This window comes from Clarias gariepinus, chromosome 25 (genome assembly GCF_024256425.1).
Source record: "Clarias gariepinus isolate MV-2021 ecotype Netherlands chromosome 25, CGAR_prim_01v2, whole genome shotgun sequence".
In the NCBI taxonomy this organism is placed as follows: domain Eukaryota; kingdom Metazoa; phylum Chordata; class Actinopteri; order Siluriformes; family Clariidae; genus Clarias; species Clarias gariepinus.
Window position 1 is genome coordinate 808569 of NC_071124.1, and position 21432 is coordinate 830000.

At 39.2% G+C, this 21432-nt stretch overlaps 2 protein-coding genes across 2 annotated transcripts in view; one reads left to right on the forward strand and one right to left on the reverse strand.

The window, feature by feature from the left end:
- The first annotated feature begins 9500 nt into the window (after nucleotides 1–9500).
- Nucleotides 9501–15419, forward strand: LOC128513412 (uncharacterized). The gene is made up of 3 exons (XM_053487165.1): nucleotides 9501–9662; nucleotides 14648–14870; nucleotides 15115–15419. Exons 1-3 carry the CDS (start codon nucleotides 9501–9503, stop codon nucleotides 15417–15419), a joined length of 690 nt encoding a protein of 229 aa, XP_053343140.1.
- Nucleotides 15420–16986: 1567 nt separating this feature from the next.
- Nucleotides 16987–21432, reverse strand: part of LOC128513250 (transcription cofactor HES-6-like) — a 4484-nt gene continuing 38 nt past the window's right edge. Inside the window, exons 1-4 of the mRNA XM_053486962.1 lie at nucleotides 21342–21432; nucleotides 17792–17878; nucleotides 17624–17705; nucleotides 16987–17514 (exon numbers count right to left, since the gene is read on the reverse strand). The exon at nucleotides 21342–21432 is cut by the window's right edge and continues 38 nt beyond it. Coding sequence (XP_053342937.1) covers nucleotides 17075–17514; nucleotides 17624–17705; nucleotides 17792–17878; nucleotides 21342–21416 — 684 coding nt within the window. The 5' untranslated portion in view covers nucleotides 21417–21432 and the 3' untranslated portion in view covers nucleotides 16987–17074. The remainder of the gene's footprint in view (nucleotides 17515–17623; nucleotides 17706–17791; nucleotides 17879–21341) is intronic.

Consider the following 21432-nt stretch of genomic DNA (forward strand, 5'->3'; position numbering starts at 1 on the left):
TTCCTGGCCCACAGCAGCCCACACCATAATACATTGGCTCATTAATGTGGAGATACATTTTTAACACCAGTTACTAGTATAAAAATATAACACAATCCAGAAATCAATGCTATTTAAACATGTTATTTATAGTATCACTGAACATATAATTGGGTCATATTAGTAAAACAAAGAAACGAAGAAAAGAACATCAAGACAAACAACATATAAACCTATAAAGACAATATTTTAAAAGGAATGGCAATAAAACTGAACAGGTGAGCTGAAATAAAATCAGTAGCAGCAGTAGCTCACGCTAGTAAACTAGTTACTTATTCTTTATTATTATGGTAGTTAATATTAATACGAAATAATGCTGAGAAACATTATTTTAATTCATATTGACCACCATAATAATTACTAGCACAAGTTAGTGCTGCTACTAATTTTATTCTGTTTGATTGCCATTCTTTTTACTTGGCTCTGGTAGATGAGGGGAGACGTGTTGGTCATCATCAGCATGTATTATGATGTGGGATGTGGTGCGCTGCTGGATCCAGCCTCACTGTCCCTGACCTGTTATAGGCAGAATCTGTTCATTTGAAGCATTTCACAGCATTTACCTCTAAAGCTTTTTCTTATTTTCGCGTAACCTTTTCTTCTTCCTGCTTTTCATTCATGTAAATTATTATTATTTTGCTCAGAAAATTCGCTGCATCGAGAAAGGATCAACATCTAAAAAGTTTAAGATGCCCACGTGTGTGGACAAAGAATACAAAAGTGTATAATCATTAATAAAGTTAGCCTAATACAATATTGTTTCCAATGCCGAAGCAAACATGATTTTGTTTTAGTCTATTCAATAAATACAACGCGACAGCGCGCTCCGAGGTGAAGCGCACCCACAGTTACTGTAATCCCCCATCTCACCTTTACAACAGGTGTGAAGTCATCAAACCGGTTTCGCTGCTGGGGGAATTCACAGAATTGGGGGTTTTAAAACAAATTACCAAGACCGAGCAGACTTCAGACAGGGGGTTTGGTTGGTTAGAAGTGGCGCTGACGGGGGGCGGGAGTGAGTCTCGCCCGCGGAGCAACTCAGTGTAGAACCGCCACTGCCTATTCTCCACCACATCACATACGTCCCTGATCTCGGACTAAACTCCGGCCCTTCCTTTTATAATGTGGAGCAAGCCCGAGATCATATTAACGTAGCATTCATCATTCAAAGTTATTCATATCAGTGTATAGTTAGTGTGATTTGAAAAGTGCTATAACTCCACCTGCTACAGTTTCAGCCCAGTGGAACAATCTGACTACATGTGAAGTGCCATGAAAAAGTATTTGCCCCTTCCTATTTTTTTTCTTTGCATATTTTTCACACTTGTATAGGTGGAATTTCACCTAAACACTTTAGGTGAGAACGTATAGGTTAATATGTATAGGTGAGAACAGCTGATTCACACTTGGGGAGAGTGAATAATTTGCATTTGAATGTTGTCTGGCATTGTAAGCACACGCAGTGACACTAAAAGAACAATAGGATTAATAGGAATAGGAGGCACTAAAGAGGAGGATTTTAATTTAGACTATAAAAAAATTAACTTGCGTCTATTTTTAGGCGTGCCAGCTGCCACTTTTTAGTTAGAAGTTTTCAATACAAATCTTATAATGCCCACATGACATGCTGGTGAGCTATCCATGGCAATGATCCCGGGTTTGCACCCCGCGTTATTAAATACAAGAACGACGGCCATCCGCGGACAGCAGCTCCTGCCTCCGTCCGCTTGCGCTGGCTCTTCATTGAAGTCCCTGGGGCGCGTTCCATTTGCCCCGTTTGCATGCCGCACTTCCGCATTGTGTGCGCGCGTCTCACTCACACCGCGTAGTAAAATCCACTGTAAACCAACAAACCCCGAGTATTTTATAGCGCGGGTTGCAAGCCCGGGAATATTAGCAAGGAGAGCTCTTCTTCACCATTCGTGCCTAATTCCGCAGCCCTGCTTCTTCGCATATCTGAAGGGGAGGCCGCCTAACTAGTGAGCGAGAAGCGATAATGCTTTGGCCGCACGCCGTGACAGGCTGAAAAAAAAACTATTGTCCTCAAAAATGTAACAGATGAGGACGCAGATTAATGTGCAAAAACTATATAATAAAACTATATAAGACTACATGCCTTTATAAGACTCTTATTTACCTTTATAAGACTCTTATAAAGGTAAATAAGGTTTCCCAATTCAAAAGTAGGCTCAAGACGTATCTCTTTAATCTGGCATACGCGTAACTCAACCCATAACCTCATACTCCATTACACTTATCCTGAATGGCAACTACGCTAATTCTCTCCATCTTTTCTGTATTTTTCTACCCATCCTGAGACATCTGGAGATTGTGCCAGCTTCAGTAGACAAAGGCCAACCCTGTGAGGTTTCTAAAGCATCTTGAGAAGGACCTGCTCCAGCTAGATTCTGCTTTATGATGGCTGGAGCTACACATCCTGCTCCTGTGCTTCCAGTGATCTGACCCCATCTGCCCTCTGCACCTACTGCTGAACTGAATCTACACAACTTCTGATATATTGAACTTTCACCTGCACAACACACTTGATGTTATTTCTATCTGTTATCACCCAGATGAGGATGGGTTCCCTGTTGAGTCTGGTTCCTCTCAAGGTTTCTTCCTATTGCCATCTCAGGGAGTTTTTCCTTGCCACTGTCGCCGTCACCCTTGGCTTGCTCATCAGAGACATTTCATTCATCATTCATTCATTTAATTATTATCTAGACACATTTTTCTCACACATACACACTTCCAAATATTTTCTTTTCTTTTCTTTCTTAAAAAAAAAAAAAAAAAAATCTTTCATTTTTTTCTTTGTGAAGCTGCTTTGGGACAATGACCATTGTTAAAAGCGCTATATAAATAAAATTGAATTGAATTGAATTGAATTTTATTTAAGCACACTCACAATAACGAAAAAATGTTGTGATTTTGTAAATGTTTGAAAGCAAATAAGCTGCGCTGTTCTGTATTGTTTTTGGTAAACTTGAGCGCGTCAGAAAATGAACGCAAACGTTTTTTTAAATGGTCAGAGTCAGTCTGCTTGCTGTTTTCCCGACGTGTTCATAATCATTAGTCTACTTCTGCCGGTGCGCTCTGGAAAACTTTATGCATGCGGCTGAGCGCTGATTAAAACTATGGAGTAAATTAAAGAGGAGAATCACGATGCCGAATCGAAGTCCTGAGCCCAAACCTGATTTAAATTAAAATAACAAATATTATAAGTAAAAAAAACAATAGCCCACGTTTAGAAAACGTTGTTATGCGCAGAGCGCCGGGAGATTTCATGAAGCTCCGAAATCACTGGGGCATTTTTTCTAAATAGATGCTCTCTTTAATAACTGATGGAGGTTTTGAGCTGTATACACACGCATTTTTTAAGGGGTTTAAAACGAATTAATAAGTCCGAGCAGACCTACATGAAAGGTGAGAAGTGAGTAACTGCGCGCGCTGTCACGTTGTATATACTGTACAACACCTTTTGATAAAAACGCTGCCTTTTGTAAAGTGAAAGTACATTACAAAAGACAAACTGCTTTATTTCAGTCATGAATTCACAATCACATCACATTCCAGCTATTATCTCCAGCCGTGGTTAAATAATGTATAAAATAATTATTAAATGCTGGACACAAACAGCAAATATGATGATTATTATAAAAAGCCCGAATAAGTTCGTGTTCATAAAATAATATTTACTTAATAATATAATATATATATTTCATTCATGTTTTCTGATGATGTCGACACATTTTTACGTTTTAAATAACATATGTTGGCATATTCACGAATCAGGACATTTGTATATTTAACACTATCAGATAGCCTACTATCAGGAAATTAAATTAATTTCAACACCATGTAAACCGAGACATTGCCATGTCTTTCACTGATTTGTCCCTGTTAAAACATTACAAAAAATATATAAGAAACTTATTAAGAATTTTAAAGCACGAATTTGGGCATCTCATTTCATCATTATGAAAATAATATGAAGCACATATACACACATTTATCATGAAAGATCTGTTGTAAAGCAAAATAAAATTCATGTTTGCTTCAGCATTGGGAACAATATTGTTTTAGACTAAGTAATTATACACAGTTCTTCGTTGTACAGTACTTGGTCCGGCGTTTGTCCTTCCATGCGCCATCTGGCGGATATTCAGTGAAGCACAACACATTTATTTAAATTCCCGAATGTTGCTCACGGCAAGTCGCGGCACGCCGCGCGCTAAATTGCAGCGTCTCGCGGGAAAACACGCGCAGTCTTAATGGCCACATCTGTAGATGGTAATTGATGTAAATATGGAGTCCAGTTAGTTATTGGAGACAATTGCAATCTTGAACTATTGAGCAACCCTAGCCAAGTCAAGTCCACAGAGAAACAGCTGTCAACACCAGTTGAGGCCAGAACCGTCTTTATGGTAAAGTGAAACCATCCCCAGACACCAGACGCATTCCAAAGAGACACACAGGGCATCCATGCGACGAGATCTCCAACCAGAAGCGGGGCACCAGGATGGGTCAGACAGGTCCGGAGGGCAGAGGGAGTCTGGATCACTGGCAGCTCAGGAACGACATGTGTAGCTCGACAAAGAGAGGAAAAGAGAGAGGAAAAGAAAGAGGGGGGGAGATAGGGAAGAGAGAGAGGGGGAGAGAGAACAGAAGAGGGGAAAGCAGAAAAGAAGAGACAACAGTTAGGATTCCCAAATCTGTTCCTTTACCTAAGGCTAATCTATTTATAAAAATGCTTGATTAAATAAATAGGTTTTTAGCCTGGACTGAGACTGTGTCTGAGTTCCAAACACTATTTGAAAGACTATTCCATAGTTTTGGGGCTTTGTAAGTAAAAGCTCTGCCCCCAGCTGTAGATTTTATAATATGCGGTACTTCCTTTGATCGAAGTAGGCGTGGCGGATCGTAAGACACTAACAGTTCACTCAGATACTGCAGTGCGAGACCATTTAATGCTTTATATGTCAAGAGTAGTATTTTGAAATCAATGCGAAATTTCACGGGGAGCCAATGAAGTGAACCAGACAGTAAGGCATTGCATTAGTCCAACCTAGAGGTGATAAAAGCATGAACTAGTTTTTCTGCATCGTTTAGCAACAGTATATTTCTTATCTTGGCAATATTTCTGAGGTGAAAGAATGCTATCCTGGTAATATTATCTACATGTGCTTCAAATGAAAACCTGGAATCTATAATCACACCAAGGTCTTTTACTGTTGCAATCGATGGAACTGAAAGGCCATCTAAAGTTACAGTGTGATCAGTGTGTCTTATTAGAATTAAGCAGAAGGAAGTTAATTAGCATCCAATTTCTTATGTCCTGCACACATTGCTCAACTTTAGTAAGCTGGTTTTTCTCATCTGGTTTTGCTGAGACATATAACTGTGTGTCCTCAGCATAACAGTGAAAACTAATACCCTGTTTACAGATTAGGTTGCCAAGGGGAAGCATGTATAGGTAAAACAGCAGTGGGCTTAAAACTGACCCCTGTGCAACACCAAACTCCACTAAAGAGCATGCAGAATAATCACTTTTTAAGTCTACATACTGATACCGATCGGTCAAATAGGATCTGAGCCAGGAGAGGGCTGTACCCTTAATTCCTACTACATTTTCTAATCTGTGAAGAAGAATCCCATGATCAATGGTGTCAAACGCCGCACTGAGATTGAGTAAAACAAGCATAGTTACACAACCCCGATCAGAGGCCAATAGGAGGTCATTTACTACTTTAACGAGTGCTGTCTCTGTGCTGTGATGAGGCCTAAATCCTGACTGATACAGTCCATGTATGCCATTTCTATGTAGATATGAGCATAGCTGCTCCGCTACTATCTTTTCCAGAATCTTAGAAATAAAGGGGAGGTTTAATATTGGCCTGTAATTGGACAGCTGACAGGGGTCGAGGTCAGGCTTTTTAATAATCGGTTTAATAACTGCTAATTTAAAAGATTTTGGAACATAACCAATGCTGAGTGAAGAATTAATTATTCTCAAAAGGGGTTCTGTTATTGCTGGTACTATCTGTTTAAGAAAATGTGTTGGTACAGGATCTAATATACAGGTTGATGAATTTGCAGAAGAGATGAGTGAAATTAGTTCATTCTCTTCAAGGGGAGTAAAGTATTCTAGGTTCTGATCTGACATGGCTAGATTAACATCTGCATCAATTACATTGTTCGGTTTCAAAACCTCAATTTTATGCCTAATAATTAAAATTTTATAATTAAAAAAGTTCATAAAGTCCTCACTACTGTATGATGTTGTCATAGAGATTTCTGAAGTGGTCTTATTTCTAGTTAATTTGGCTACAGCATTAAATAAGAATCTAGGATTATTTTTGTTATTTTCTATAAGAGTGGAGAGATATGTTGATCTAGCTACACTAAGAGCTTTTCAATAGTTCAGGATGCTCTCCTTCCATGCTATTTGAAATACTAACAATTTAGTTTGACGCCATTTACGTTCTAATTTCCGAGCGGTCTGTTTTAAAGTGCGTGTGTGATCGTTATACCAGGGAGCGAGTTTCTTATCTCTTATAATTTTTCTTTTAACTGGAGATACATTATCTAAGGCATAACGGAACGTCGACTCTAAATATTCCGTCGCCTGATCGAGTTCTGTGGGGTCAGACGATGATCTAATCGAAGTTGATAACTCTGGGAGATTACTGGTAAAGCTCTGTGTGGTAGTTGATGTGAATGTATGTTTAGTACGGTAGCGCGGTGCTGCGCATACATTATCACTATAACACACTTGAATTGAGACAAGATCTGAGATATCTGAAATAACTTCAGATAGTGGAATTGTGAATAAATTTCTTATACTTAATCTGAATAATATTATTAAATCTAAAGTGTGACCTGCTTTATGAGTGGGTCCTACTACACACTGATTTACTCCTACCGAGTCCAGTATGGACATAAATGCTGCTCTCAGAGGGTCTTCTGGATTCTTAAAATGAATATTAAAATCTCTAGCAATTAACACCTTGTCTACAGAAACGACTAGGTTTGAAAGGAAATCTGCAAATTCACTAAGAAATTCAGAGTACGGCCCTGGAGGTCTGTAAATGATGATTATCGGGATCGACTGAGCTGACTGCTGACTTAATATTTGTAGCTACACTTGTTATGTTACTATAGAGAACTTCAAATGAGTTTTATTTGTGTCCGTGTTTTTGTACAATAGTTAGATTATCATTGTGAATAACTGCGACGCCTCCTCCTCTACCAGTTAACCGAGGCTGGTGTATGTAGCTGTATCCAGGAGGACTAGCTTCATTTAGAGCTACATACTCGTCCTGTTTAATCCAGGTTTTAAGTTAAACAGAGTATATCAAACTCCTGATCTGTGATAATTTCATTAACCATAAGATGCGAGAGATCTAATATTTAACAGTCCTAGCTTCAGATCAGAGGTGCCGGCTGCGCATTTAGTATGATCTGAGTTTGTGGTCTTTATGTTAATTAAGTTACTAAAACAGACATTCTGAGTCTTTCTATATTTCAGACACATTCTCAATACAGTGAACCCTGAGAGACGACTCTATGCAGCTAGCAGATGGTCGGTTTAGCCTGTCTGTCTGCTCCTTGGCCTTGGCCTAACATACGTGTATGCACGTGTAAAGCAAAAAAAAGTCTCATTAGAGAGGTTAAAGATCAATGTTCTTTGTCTGTGTATCAGACTGCAGTTATGAGTGTGCCCCTCCTACAGACACCTCCTACTTTCGGCTTCACAGACACAAACACACACACTCTTTCTCTCTGCTCTACACAGAAACACTGCTCTATCGCGATTCTTTTCAAAGGTAAAGTGCAGGTTAATTTGTTTTATTTTTACTTTACAGCAGTGATTCTGTTAATGTGTCGCTCAATCACGTGTCATTAGAAAAATGTTCTTGTTTATTTTTTCCAATCAAACAGTGTTTCTGTTGTGTGTGTGCTGTATGTGTGAAACTCAAATAAGAGAGAAGGAAGGGTTTCTGTGTAAGATGAGAAGAGGGGAGGGGAGGGGCTTATTCCACCTCTCCTCTTAATTTAGCTCCACACACACACACACACACAGCACCTGATTGCACAAACAGAAACACTTATCTGTTGAGATTTATTTTTACTTTTTTTAAAGGTAAAGTGCAGGTTAATTTCTTTTATTTTGGCTTATATTTACAAACATATATATTTTGTATTGATTCTTTTTATATATTTATTTTTTGGGGCTATAAAACAAGTAATTTGAGTTTCCATGATTTCTTATGGGAAAATTCAATTTGGTTTACGAGTGTTTTGGAATACGAGCCGCTTCAGGAACGAATTATGTTAACAATCCAAGTACATGTAATGTACATATAAAACAAAATTTATTAAAATCTTATTTTTACACACACACACACACACACACACACAAATATACAGTAATATTTTAAAATAACCCACAACCAAAAAAAGTCTGGTTTTTGACAGACCTTACAATAAGCTATATTGTGTTTTTCTTAAATATTACATGTTAAACATATGTGTTGTCATTGTAAACATACAAAATAGCCCATTTTTATCACAGCTTCTTCACAGACTCCTAATTATCATCTAATCCTTGAGAGTAAGACCTGGTATGAAGCTCAGCGTTACTGCAGGGGGCGCTACACTGACCTGGTCAGCATCAGAGATCAGCAGCAAAATGAAGAGGTGAAGATTAAAGGGTTAAACAGCAGCACGTCCTTCTGGATCGGCCTGCTGCGTGATGACTGGCAGTGGACTGATGGAGGAAACTCTGCTTACCGGAACTGGGCGAGTGGAGAACCTCAGCCATCACCAAGCGACTGTGTAGTAGTAAAGTGGGAAGGGGCATGGAATTCAACGCCATGCAGTAATACACTTCCCTACATTCTGTGTTACACCATCAGTAAGTGACGTTTAAAGCTTTTTAACTTCTTTAGGCTACGAATAATATCTGAGAGTGAGATAGCAACACAATTTCTTGAACAACATGAGTTGACCAGGAGATGGGGCTTGAGAAAGAATGATCTTGCAGTAAATAAAAAAGGTTAAAGTCTATAATTTCACAGTGCAGAATTCACAGTGCAGAATTATTGTATCCAGTAAGTTAAGGATTGACATGTTCTAGTCAAAAAAGTGTCATGAAGCAATGATTTTTTTTTTTTGTTCTTTTCTTTTTCACCATCTGAAAATAGAAATGGTTTTGAAAAGTGCAGGTAAAATATAAACAAAAGATGTGCATTTGACATTTAATGGTGAATGTTGATGTTGAAATTTCTTTCACAGCTTTATCTCCTTCAGTCCATAGCAGCCTCACGACCTTTCATATAATATCTACATTCATAAATCAGACTGATGCTCATAAAATAAGGGAAGCTTGCATAAAATATTACACCGACCTCGTCACTGTGTACTCTGATGAAGTAAACACAGAACTGACTAACATGATGGGTGGAAGAGGATTGATCGGTCTCTATCGCAGTAATTTTAGTGAGAAATGGTCTAATGGTGATCCTGTAACATTCAGTAATCTGGCAGGGGATTGTGGGACATCGAGCTGCTGTGCTGCTATGAAGCCTGATGGTTCATGGGAAAGTCTTCACTGCACAGTGACAAGATACTTTATGTGCTATAAACAAGGTAACGTCTTAAATTGTATATTTGAAAGTATATTTTTATATTGTACAGTTGAACCTTGGATTGTGAGTAACGCGGTTTGTGAGTGTTCCGCAAAGATTTTTAATAAATTTTGACTTGGAAAACGAACAAGTCTTGGTTTATGTGTACAGAGTATCATGGATAACGCATGAGCTTCTTCTTTTGATGCCAAGCATCACGTGATCAAAACTGAGCCAAGGATTTTTTTCTCTCTTCTTCTTCTTCTTTTTCTTTGTCTTTCGGCTATTCCCTTTCATGGGTCGCCACAGCGAATCATTTGCCTCCATCTAACCCTATCCTCTACATCCTTTTCTCTCACAACAACTTACTTCATGTCCTCTCTCACTGCATCCATAAATCGCCTTTTTGGTCTTCCCCTAGACCTCCTGCCTGGCAGTTCCAACCTCAGCATCCTGCTACCGATATATTCACCATCTCTGCTCTAAACATGTCCAAACCACCTCAATCTAGCCTCTCTGACTTTATCTCCAAAACATGTAACATGGGTTGTTCGTCTAATGAACTCATTCTTGATCCTATCCATCCTTGTCACTCCCAAGGAGAACCTCAACACCTTCAGCTCTGCTACCTCCAACTCTGCCTTCTGTCTTTTCTTTAGTGCCACTGTCTCTAAGCTGTAGAGCATCGCTGGTCTCACCACTGTCCTGTAAACCTTTTCTTTCATTCTCACTGATACTTTATTGCACAACACACCTGACACTTTTCTTCACCCATTCCAACCTGCCTGTACCCGCCTCTTCACCTCCTTTCCACACTCTCCATTGCTCTGGACCGTTGACCCTAAGTACTTAAAGTCCTGCACCTTCTTTACCTCTGCTCCATGTAGCCTCACTGTTCCTCTTGGGTTCCTCTCATTTACACACATGTATTCTGTCTTACTGCAGCTAACCTTCATTCCCCTGCTTTCCAGAGCATACCTCAACCTCTCCAAATTTTTTTCATCTGTTCCCTGCTCTCGCTACAAAGCACAATGTCATCTGCAAAGATCATAGACCATGGAGACTCCTGTCTAACCTCATCTGTCAACCTGTCCATCACCAAAGCAAACAAAAAGCGGCTCAGAGCCGAACCTTGATGCAGACGCACCCCCACCTTGAACTCTTCTGTCACACCTACAGCACATCTTACCACAGTCTTAAAGCTCTCATACATGTCCTGCACCACCCTAACATACTTCTCTGCCACACCACAGCTCCTTTCTCGGCACCCTGTCATACGCTTTCTCTAGATCTACAAAGACACAATGCAACTCTTTATTACCTTCTCTGTACTTCTCCATCAGCATCCTCAAATCAAATACTGCATCTGATGTACTTTTTCTAGGCTTGAAACCATATTGCTGCTCACAAATGCTCACCTCTGCCCTTAACCTAGCTTCCACTACTTTTTCCCACAGCTTCATTGTCTGGCTCATTAGCTTTATACCTCTGTAATTGCCACAGCTTTGCACATCTCCCTTGTTCTTAAAAATCGGCACCAATACACTTTTCCTCCATTCCTCTGGAATCCTCTCACTCTCCAAGATCTTGTTAAACAAACTAGTCAGAAACTTTACTGCCACCTCTCCTAAGCACTTCCATACCTCCAAAGGTATGTCATCAGGACCAACAGCCTTTCCCCTGTTCATCCTCTTGAACGCCCTTCTCACCTCACTTTTACTAATATTTACTACTTCCTGCTCCACAACACTCACGTCCTCTACTCTTTGTTCTCTTCCATTTTCCTTATTCATCAACTTTTTAAAGTACTCCTTCCATCTTCCTATTACCGTCCTGGCATCTGTCAGTACATTTCCATCTCTATTTTTAATCACTCTAACCTGCTGCACATCCTTCCCATCTCTATCTCTCTGCCTCGCCAACCTGTACAGATCCACCTCACCCTCCTTACTATCCATCCTAGCATACAAGTCCTCATATGCTCTTTGTTTGGCCTTTGCCACCCCTACCTTTACCTTACGCTGCATCGCCCTGTACTCCTGTCTACTCTCTTCAGTCTTCTTAGAGTCCCACTTCTTCTTAGCTAGCCTCCTTCCCTGTATACACTCCTGGACTTCCTCATTCCACCACCAAGTCTCCTTGTCCACGTTTCCCTTACCTGATACACCAAGTACCCTCCTACCTGCCTTCCTGATCACATTGGCTGTAGTTGTCCAGTCAACTGAAAGCACCTCCTGACCACCCACACTCAAAAAAATAACTTGTTGAATGAACATAATTAAATTATGGAAAGAATTTCCACCTGATTTAATGGCTTTCTTTCAGCGTTAAGCAATTTTGTTGGCCCAACTTAATGTTCTTAGGTTCAGTCAAATTAATTTTATTAGGTTAATTTAACTTATTTACCACAGCTGCGTCCAACATAATTTAATACTTTTAACATAAATGAATAGCGTTGGTACAACACATTTTTCAGTTGTAAATTAAGTTGATCCAACTCAAGTAAATTTAAATTTCAAGACCTGGTCAACAGAATTCTGTGAAGGAAAGAAGCATAAGACAAACGGGATAAAACGGAGATTTTTATTTTACACCAGCAGCAACTTACAAATGAAGTCTCAATTTGAAAAGATGTACAAAACATAAAACACCACAAATAAGTATTAATCATAGAAAAAAAATTATACACCAACAGAAACAAAGTTTTGTACTTTATAACTGTTCGTTATGACTTTTAAATATGACGGTTAGAGACGGTTGGTCAGGAAACTCCTGAAGTCAGATGCAGACAGGACACTTTCACTCACAAACTCCTGTGAAAAAATACAGAGATAGATTCAATTAAAATTCATGATACTTAATTTATCAAATGAACAATATTTATACTTTCTTCCTCTCGCTTCACAACTCATGAGAACAGACCGAAACCAGAACCGAACCGCAGATTAAGCATGCGCATATAACCCTCTGTATTTTAAGTGTGATTAAAAATACAAGAAATAGCTTAAACCAAAATAACGTGACTAAACATCGCTAAACAGCAGGTGACATTTATGTTCAGTATTTGGTTTCTATTTAGAAAGACGGGAATTAATTCCTGCTTACCTTTTCCACACGCCCGCCAAACGTTTGTCTTCTCAACACGCTGTGTTCTCTTCTCGCGATGTCTTCTCGCGATATTTCCGGTTTTGCTATTTCCGGTTTTCATAGTGACAAGATCTCTTTGGTTTATCTCAACATGATTAAATCTAATACATGTTAAGTTGTTGAATTTCATGTAAATACAGCATAATTTATTCATGTTCATCTTGGAAACATTAAATTTTTATGTACAAAACACATATTACATTTTAGTACATGTAACAGGTAGCCAGGTTCATTTTTTTGAGTGCATAGCCTGTCTCAACTCCTCCCTTAAGACTACACAACATTCTTCCTTTCTCAGCTTTCAACACTTTGTCCTCTGCTCTGCCTTTGTTCTCTTCACCTTCCTCACCACCAGGGTTATTTTACACGCTACCATTCTGTGTTGTCTGGCTACACTCTCCCCTACCAACACTTTGCACTCACTGATCTCTTTCAGATTACAACATCGACACAAGATGTAGTTAACCTGAGTGCTTCTGCCTCCACTCTTATATGTCACCCTATGTTCCTGCTTCTTCTGGAAAAAAAGTATTTACTACTGCTATTTCCAACCTCTTTGCAAAGTCCACCACCATCTGTCCTTCCTGTCCTGAAGACCAAACCTGCCCATAACATTTTCATCACCTCTGTTCCCTTCCCCAACATGTCCATTGAAGTCTGCACCAATCACCACTCTCTCACCTCTGGGGATGCTCTGCATCACTTCATCTAACTCCCTCCAGAATGTCTCCTTCTCTTCTAACTCACATCCGACCTGTGGTGCATAGCCACTAACAACATTGAACATCACCCCTTCAATTTCCAGCTTCAGACTCATCACCCTATCTGATACTCTCTTCACCTCTAGAACATTCTTTACTAGAACTCCTCTTTCAGAATAACTCCTACTCCATTTCTTTTCCTATCCACACCATGGTAAAACAATTTGAACCCTGATCCTAAGCTTCTAGCCTTGCTACCTTTCCACCTGGTCTCCTGGACGCACAGTATATCCACCATCCTTCTCTGCATCATATCACCCAACTATCTTCCCTTCTCTGTCATGGTCCAAACATTCAAAGTCCCTACTATCATTTCTAAACTCTTGCCTTTCCTCTTCTCTCTTTGCTTTCGAACACGCCTTCCTCTTCTCCTTTTTCGACCAACAGTAGCCCAATTTCCACCGGCACCCTGTAGGTGCCGTAGGTCAACAGCACCGGTGGCGGTTGTTGTTAACCCAGGCCGCGACCGGTCCGGTATGGAAATGGTATTTGTGATTCGCATCATTGATTTGGCAAATGTTTTACGTCGAATGCCCTTCCTGACACAACCCTCTGCATTTATTCAGACTTGGGACTGGCACAAGAAGACACTGGATTGCGTTTGTGTGTGTTTAAAACTCAAATAAGAGAGAAGGAAGGGTAACTGTGTAAGACAAGAAGTGGGGAGGGGCTGGTACCTCTTCTCCTCTTACTTTAGCTTCACACACACACACACACATACACAGCGATATGTTTACTTTTTTAAAGGTAAAGTGCAGGTTAAATATTTATATTTTTTTGTTATATTTTGTATTACTTTTTTTAATGTATTTATTTTTTTGGGCTGTAGAAAGAATAATTTGAGTTTCCTTTATTTCTTATGGGAAAATTGATTTACAAGTGTTTTGAAATAGAGCCGCTCCTGGAACAAATTATGCTCGTTATTCAAGGTTTCACTGTGAATACTGTAATGATATATATATATATATATATATATATGTATATATGTTTACTGTGTATTATCACTGTAAGCATAGAGATAGGAGGACAGTTTTTTATTTTTTTAACCCTAAGGGTCCCTCATCACAGACTCTAAATTATCATCTAATCCTTGAGAGTAAGACCTGGTATGAAGCTCAGCGTTACTGCAGGGGGCGCTACACTGACCTGGTCAGCATCAGAGATCAGCAGCAAAATGAAGAGGTGAAGATTAAAGGGTTAAACAGCAGCACGTCCTTCTGGATCGGCCTGCTGCGTGATGACTGGCAGTGGACTGATGGAGGAAACTCTGCTTACAGGAACTGGATGGTTGGTTTTCCTCGCCAACTTTCATCAGATAACTGTGTAGTACTTTCAAAAGGGAAATGGTTTTCACAACCATGCAGTAATACATATGAAAAGGTTCTGTGTTACAACAGTAAGTGTTGACATTTTAAACAGCAAAATCTGTCTCATCGCTCTTCTGTATGATGACTAGAACACAGCTGGTGTGAGTCTCTGTCTCTGATCTCACTCTAAACCATCCTCCTTCTTTTGGGTTTTTCTGTCTCTCTCAGGCTCCATCCATGTGAGTGCTGAGGCTCTGAGCTGGCAGGAAGCGCTGGGTTACTGTAATGAAGGGAACAGGGCTGGAATTCTCAACATTGATTCTAAAGCTGAACAGGAAGAGGTGGAGTCTGAGCTCATGAGGAGGCGTGTCCCCCCGGGGTCTCTGTGGGTGGGGCTCGGACTGAACCGTCTTTCTGAGAGACAGACAGGACCTGGGCCGTCTGACTGTACTGCTGACACACACACTGCAGAAGCAGCACCTGATTATGGGATGGACTCTGATAAACTTCAAATCGTGTGTAAAGTGAAATAAAAGACGCAGAGAAATAAAGAACAGAGCACTGCACCAAATGGTACCAAAATAAAAGGGGTCCACTTTTAGTTCAAATAAAAAAAAAAGAAACAATGTTATACTGTGTTCTGTAAATCAGAATCATAATTAATAATTGAGGTTTAACATCTGTTTATTTTGTGTTTAACTGAATATGTATTTTCTTAATGTTTTGATTGTTTTCAAAAACTGAGAAAAACATTGGAAATTAGTTTTTATTTTTTTGTTAAATATTTTTGGGTGGCTGGAACAAATTATCTGCATTTACGTTGTTTTTTGTGGGAAAATGTGCTTCGATCTGCTAAATTTCGAGTTAGAAACTCACCTCCAGATCGGGTTGGATTCGTATGTTGAGGGTCCGCTGTACACACATTTTCAATTTGACAAACTTTATCTTTAACATAAAATGTATTAATGTTGTTTCTTTAACAACATAACTTATAATAATTACTGTTTTTACATCTAATGATTGCATAAAGTAAAGTTTTTTGGGGATTTGGTGTTAATAGCTAAATAAACAACTGTTTTATTCTTTTGGAAATTGGTTTTAAATCTAATTATTGTGTTTTCTTTAGGCTTGTGTGTTTAGTGCAATATAAATTCAATAAGAATCATGATTAATAATTACACTTTTATCTTTTTTTATTGTTATGAGTTAGTTGCTTTAGCTATCCTAGGAACTAATAAAAAAAAGCTAATAAGATTTTAAAAAACTGCTTCAGACTTAAAACATCACCTTAATCCTATAAATTACTTTTTACATGCAGGACATTTACCGAAAAACAGTTGTTGTTGTTGTTATTATTATTAATTTTTTTTTTTATTATAAAACTTGTCTATAAATAAAGCATTGATGTATGTATCGATACTTTATGTAGTTTCTCTGCATTAAAAAACAAACACACAGAAATAAATTATAAAAACAGTTATAAGACAGATTTCAGGCGTAATCCAGAGTCATTCTTACTGAATCTGAGGTTATTTAACAAACAAAAACCGGTTAAATGTTTCCTGAAATGTCCAGCAGCGTCCATTAGGTCTAGTTTTAATCCTAAAACGAGGTTCTGTGACTAACAACCACAACAGTGATAAAGGTTTTATAGAAAAGTCACACACACACTTTACATGTGGGATTTTAGACAGTTCATGTACAGGGGTTCATGTAAATGTGTTTAAACCCAGGAAAGATAATCCACTGAGTACGTGGAGAACATGCAAACTTCATGCATACAGTCGCAGGGGAGGGAATCGAACCCTCGACCATGTGGGTGTAAGAGCACAGTGCTAACCACTAGGCCACCATGCCGCTCCACATACGATCACATGTGAAATGTATTTTATCTTATTGTAAAGTGTGTGTGTGTGTGTGTGTGTGTGTGCTTTAACACTAAAGTCCTTAGCAAATTCGATTCCTAACTAATTCATATAAAATGCAACAAAAATGTGAATGTTTGTTCACACTACCCTCTATCTTATTACACTTAATAAACCCAAACGTCTCAACACTACAACTTTAACCTGTAAGTGTGGATGAAACAGTGATGTCCTTCAGCATCCTCCGAGCTTTTATCCTGTGTAGATGAAGTTCCAGTGTAATTCCAGTTTGAAGACTCGTTGTTTCCGGTGCACTCACAGCTTTACCATGGTCTCCACATGGATGTACAGTAGGGGTGACGATGCTCCGATACTCCAGTGCTCCGATCCTCCTGCTCTTCCTCCTCCTGCTCCTCCTCCTCCGCAGACCCTGGAGCTGACTCACTGCTGAAGGTCTCCTCCAGGTCGGAGCTCGGATCTTCCTCAGCGCCGCCAGTGGAGGAGCTCGGTGACAGATGCGAGCCCGGGGAGCCGATACGAGGCCACGTTCCCGTAGGAGACAGGAGCTCGGAGCCGAGATCAATGATGACGTCCTGCAGGTCCTCGTGTAGCGGCATGCACTCCAGCAGATGGTTGAGGAGTTCTGCCGCGACTGTGGACTCGATGCCGGGACACGTGGACACAAAGGTGTGGACCTCGTGCATGCACTGGATGTAGCCCGAGGCGAAGCGCTCACTAGCCTCGCGGCTCATGCTGTCTGTCTCTGTATCACACACACACACACACACACACAATTGCTTAAAGTTATGCATATTCCGGTGCTTGTGCACGTTGCTGACATTAATACAACTTTTGGACGCGCGCAGGCTTACCGTGAGATCGATCCTGCAGGATGCTCTCCACCCGTCTCACCGTGAGCTCGAGCACTTCTGCGTTCTCCATCTTCGCGTGCAACTGTACAGAGAGAGAGAGAGAGAGTCAGAATAATGTCTAACTTTCTTCCATCTCTTTAATGTACCTGGTGTGCAGGTGAGTCTCACCTCGGCGTCGGAGAGAAGACCCCGGAGCTCGTGCAGGCTTTCATTAATGCGGGCGCGGCGCTTCTTCTCCACCAGCGGCTTTCGCGTCTGTTTAACAAAAAAAAGATTTATAAAGGATAAAAATCATCATCTGAATTTTTTGCAGTAGACCAGGAGTTCTGCATTTTTATTCATTAACAACTTAATCTCTTAAGTCTTATATACACACACTATATGGACAAAAGTATTTGGCCAAACCCCAACATCATATTTAAATACACACACACACCCACACACACACACACACACACACACACATATTGTAGGTTTGGACGAATACTTTTGTCTGTATAGTATATGTTGTACTCTTTGCTATTTGTTTGTCTGATTTGTACAGTATGTGCTTTTTTTGTTTGTTTTATTTATTTTTTATGCTACAGTATTTTAATTCTTCTACCAATGTATCTGACACACAGCTGTTGTTTTCATAAAACCTGATTAATAAGAAACACAAACATACAGAATATATAAATAAAAAAGGTTAATTGTTGATACAAATATCCATGTGATCATAATCTCACCAGACTGAAAACTTCACCTTAAAACACATAATTTATTACACTATTATTATAATTATTTATAATGATTTAAGGTTCATTTAGTTCAGTGACTGTTTAAAGGAAACTGGTCACGTGACCATCCTTTTCATTATGCAGTAATAAAATAGGTACCACATCAGTGAAAGGAGACGCATGTTTAGTGCTGTTCGGTACCGTTTAGTACCGTTTAGTTAATTATATAGTACCGTTCAGTCTGTAGAGTTGACTTTAGGTGATTTTCATAAAAATATCCACAAGAGAACATTTGAATTCAGTTACACAGGGTGGCGCTGGTGCAGAGGTGTTGCTCTGGTTTTTAGAAATTTAGGGTTTTACATTAATTACAAAACCCCCGACACACACACATGTGCAGTACCAACGCCATGACAGTCACAGTCACATTCTGTGTTAAACACAAGGCCAGATATTCATATAACATAACATTTCACACAGGTGTGTGTGCGCATGTCAGCATCAGAATCAGAGATACACACTAATCCAGCCATTAGCAGCTCCTCCACACCCTGACCCCACAGAGCTCCGTCCCACAGACCAGATGTTACACCAATGAGTCTCACACATACACAACTATAATTACATGAAACTCAGTGGCTACAGAACATCGTGCATCACCAGTACACCAGTACACCATCACCAGTACACCAGTACACCCTCACCAGTACACCAGTACACCCTCACCAGTACACCATTACACCCTCACCAGTACACCATTACACCCTCACCAGTACACCAGTACACCCTCACCAGTACATTAGTACACCCTCACCAGTACACCAGTACACCCTCACCAGTACACCAGTACACCCTCACCAATACAGCATAACACACTTAATATTACACCATTACACACTCACCATTACACCCACAGTTCATGATTCACTTTATAATCACTCACTCACTCATCATCTATACGCCAATTCATCGGATGGGCACACACACACACACACACACACACACACACACACACACACACACACTACAGGCAATTTTTACCCTAATTCATAGCCTAATCAGCAGGTCTTTGGACTGTCAATTTAGTCAATTTAGATTTCACATGAAAAGACATAAACCTAAAGGGTGTATTCTAAAATGCAAAATTGTTTCGATATTGCAACATGAACTTGATATGGTTACGGACACTACAGATTTTTAGTTTTTTAAGCTTTTAAACAAAAAAAACCCTTTACAGGTCATATGTTTTTAGAAGCTTACACCGATTTTAGTATCAATACTCATAAAACAATATGAATAATTAGCATTTTAAATGATTATTGTTCAAAGTTAACCAGTATAATGATAAAAATTAACATTTTTGGGGCTCATAAAAAAATCATCTCTCTAAAACAGCTGATGTTAGCAACTTGAAATTTTAGGGAGGTGACATTGGTCACTTCCATGTTAGATAAACTTCAGGAGGAGCTTCTTAAGACACACACACACACACTTTCTGTATTATAGGTACAAGATAAAAAAACAGAGTATTTACTGCTAAAACTAAATTAATTTAAAGTAAATTAATTCCTTTGTAAAAATGTGATGTTACTCAATATGACAGTTATATAAAACTATGTAAACTACTCAGATGATCTCAGGTGAAAATGATCCGTTATGACGTTTATTCTTCACTAAAACACACAACGGCACGTGAAGGTCGAAAGTAGAATGTGTGCAGCAGTGTGTGTGTGTGTGTGTGTGTGTGTGTGTGTGTGTGTGTGAGAGTGTGTGTGTATGTGTGTGAAAGTGTGTGTGTGTGTGTGAGAGAGAGAGTGTGCTTTATGGTTATATTGACCTAAAATACAATCCGTTTGTTTAAGTAATCTATTTATTTATCGATTGTTAGAATGATTAATTTAATTATTTATGCATTAAATATTACAATTTAAAATCAGTCAGAGATTTGTGTACGCTCATGCAAACCTGCTTTATTTGATTGTTTACAATGTATGTACAATATAATATAATATAATATAATATAATATAATATAATACACTGAGTGTTTCTCTTTATTCTGATACTGTAACTATAAATTTAATCTTCAACCAGGAAGAAGTTTGGCAAAAGAATTATAGCTAACAGTTTTTATAAGAGGATAGAGCAGGGAGAGATACACACACACACACACACACACACACACACACACACACATACACACTACCGTTCAAAAGTTTGGGGTCACTTGCAAATTTCTTTGTTTTTGTTTAGTGATTTATTTTCTACATTCTACAACAATACTGGGGATTTCAAAACTATAAAATAACACATATGGAATGAGGTAATTACGTAACAACAAGAAAAACAAGAGTTAGTTGTTATTTTAAGACACAGAGGTCGGCCTTTCTGTAATAGTTCTTGCAAGAACAGTATTGTGTCAAGTGCATTCGCAAAATCCGTCCAGCACCATAATGAAACTGGCTCTCATGAAGGCCGTCCCAGGAGGGCGAGACCAAAACCTACCTCTGTCTCAGACGAGAAGTTCATTTAGAGTTATCAGCCTGAAAAATGACCAATTAACAACCAGCACCTGAGATTAGAGGCGTTATGAAGTCTTTACAGAGCAGAAGTAGCAGAAACATCTCACCATTAACTGTTCAAAGGAGATTAATGCATTTTTTGGACGCCTTCAGCATTCCTTTACAATGTAGAAAGAAATAAACATCAGGAACCATCATGGAGTTAGAAAGTGTTCCAAAACTTTTGAACTGTAGTGTATATATACACACACATACACACACACACACACACTGAAGTTGAAAGAAAATGTCATTTCCTCATATAAGAACATTTGGGTCTCATGAGGATCTAATAATAATAATAATAATAATAATAATAATAATAATAACAATAATATGTATTTAGTTATTTCGGTATGTTGTAAGGTTGTTACTGACCGGTACCTTGGAGTGTGTACAGTATACAGCCGGTCCCTGAGTGTGTGTGTGTGTGTCCTCACCCTCCGGTCTCCTCTACACTCCTCCTCATCCGGAGCCCACGAGCCCAGGTGACCTGCGCGAGACGTGAAAGCCATGACGGAGCGATCCAGA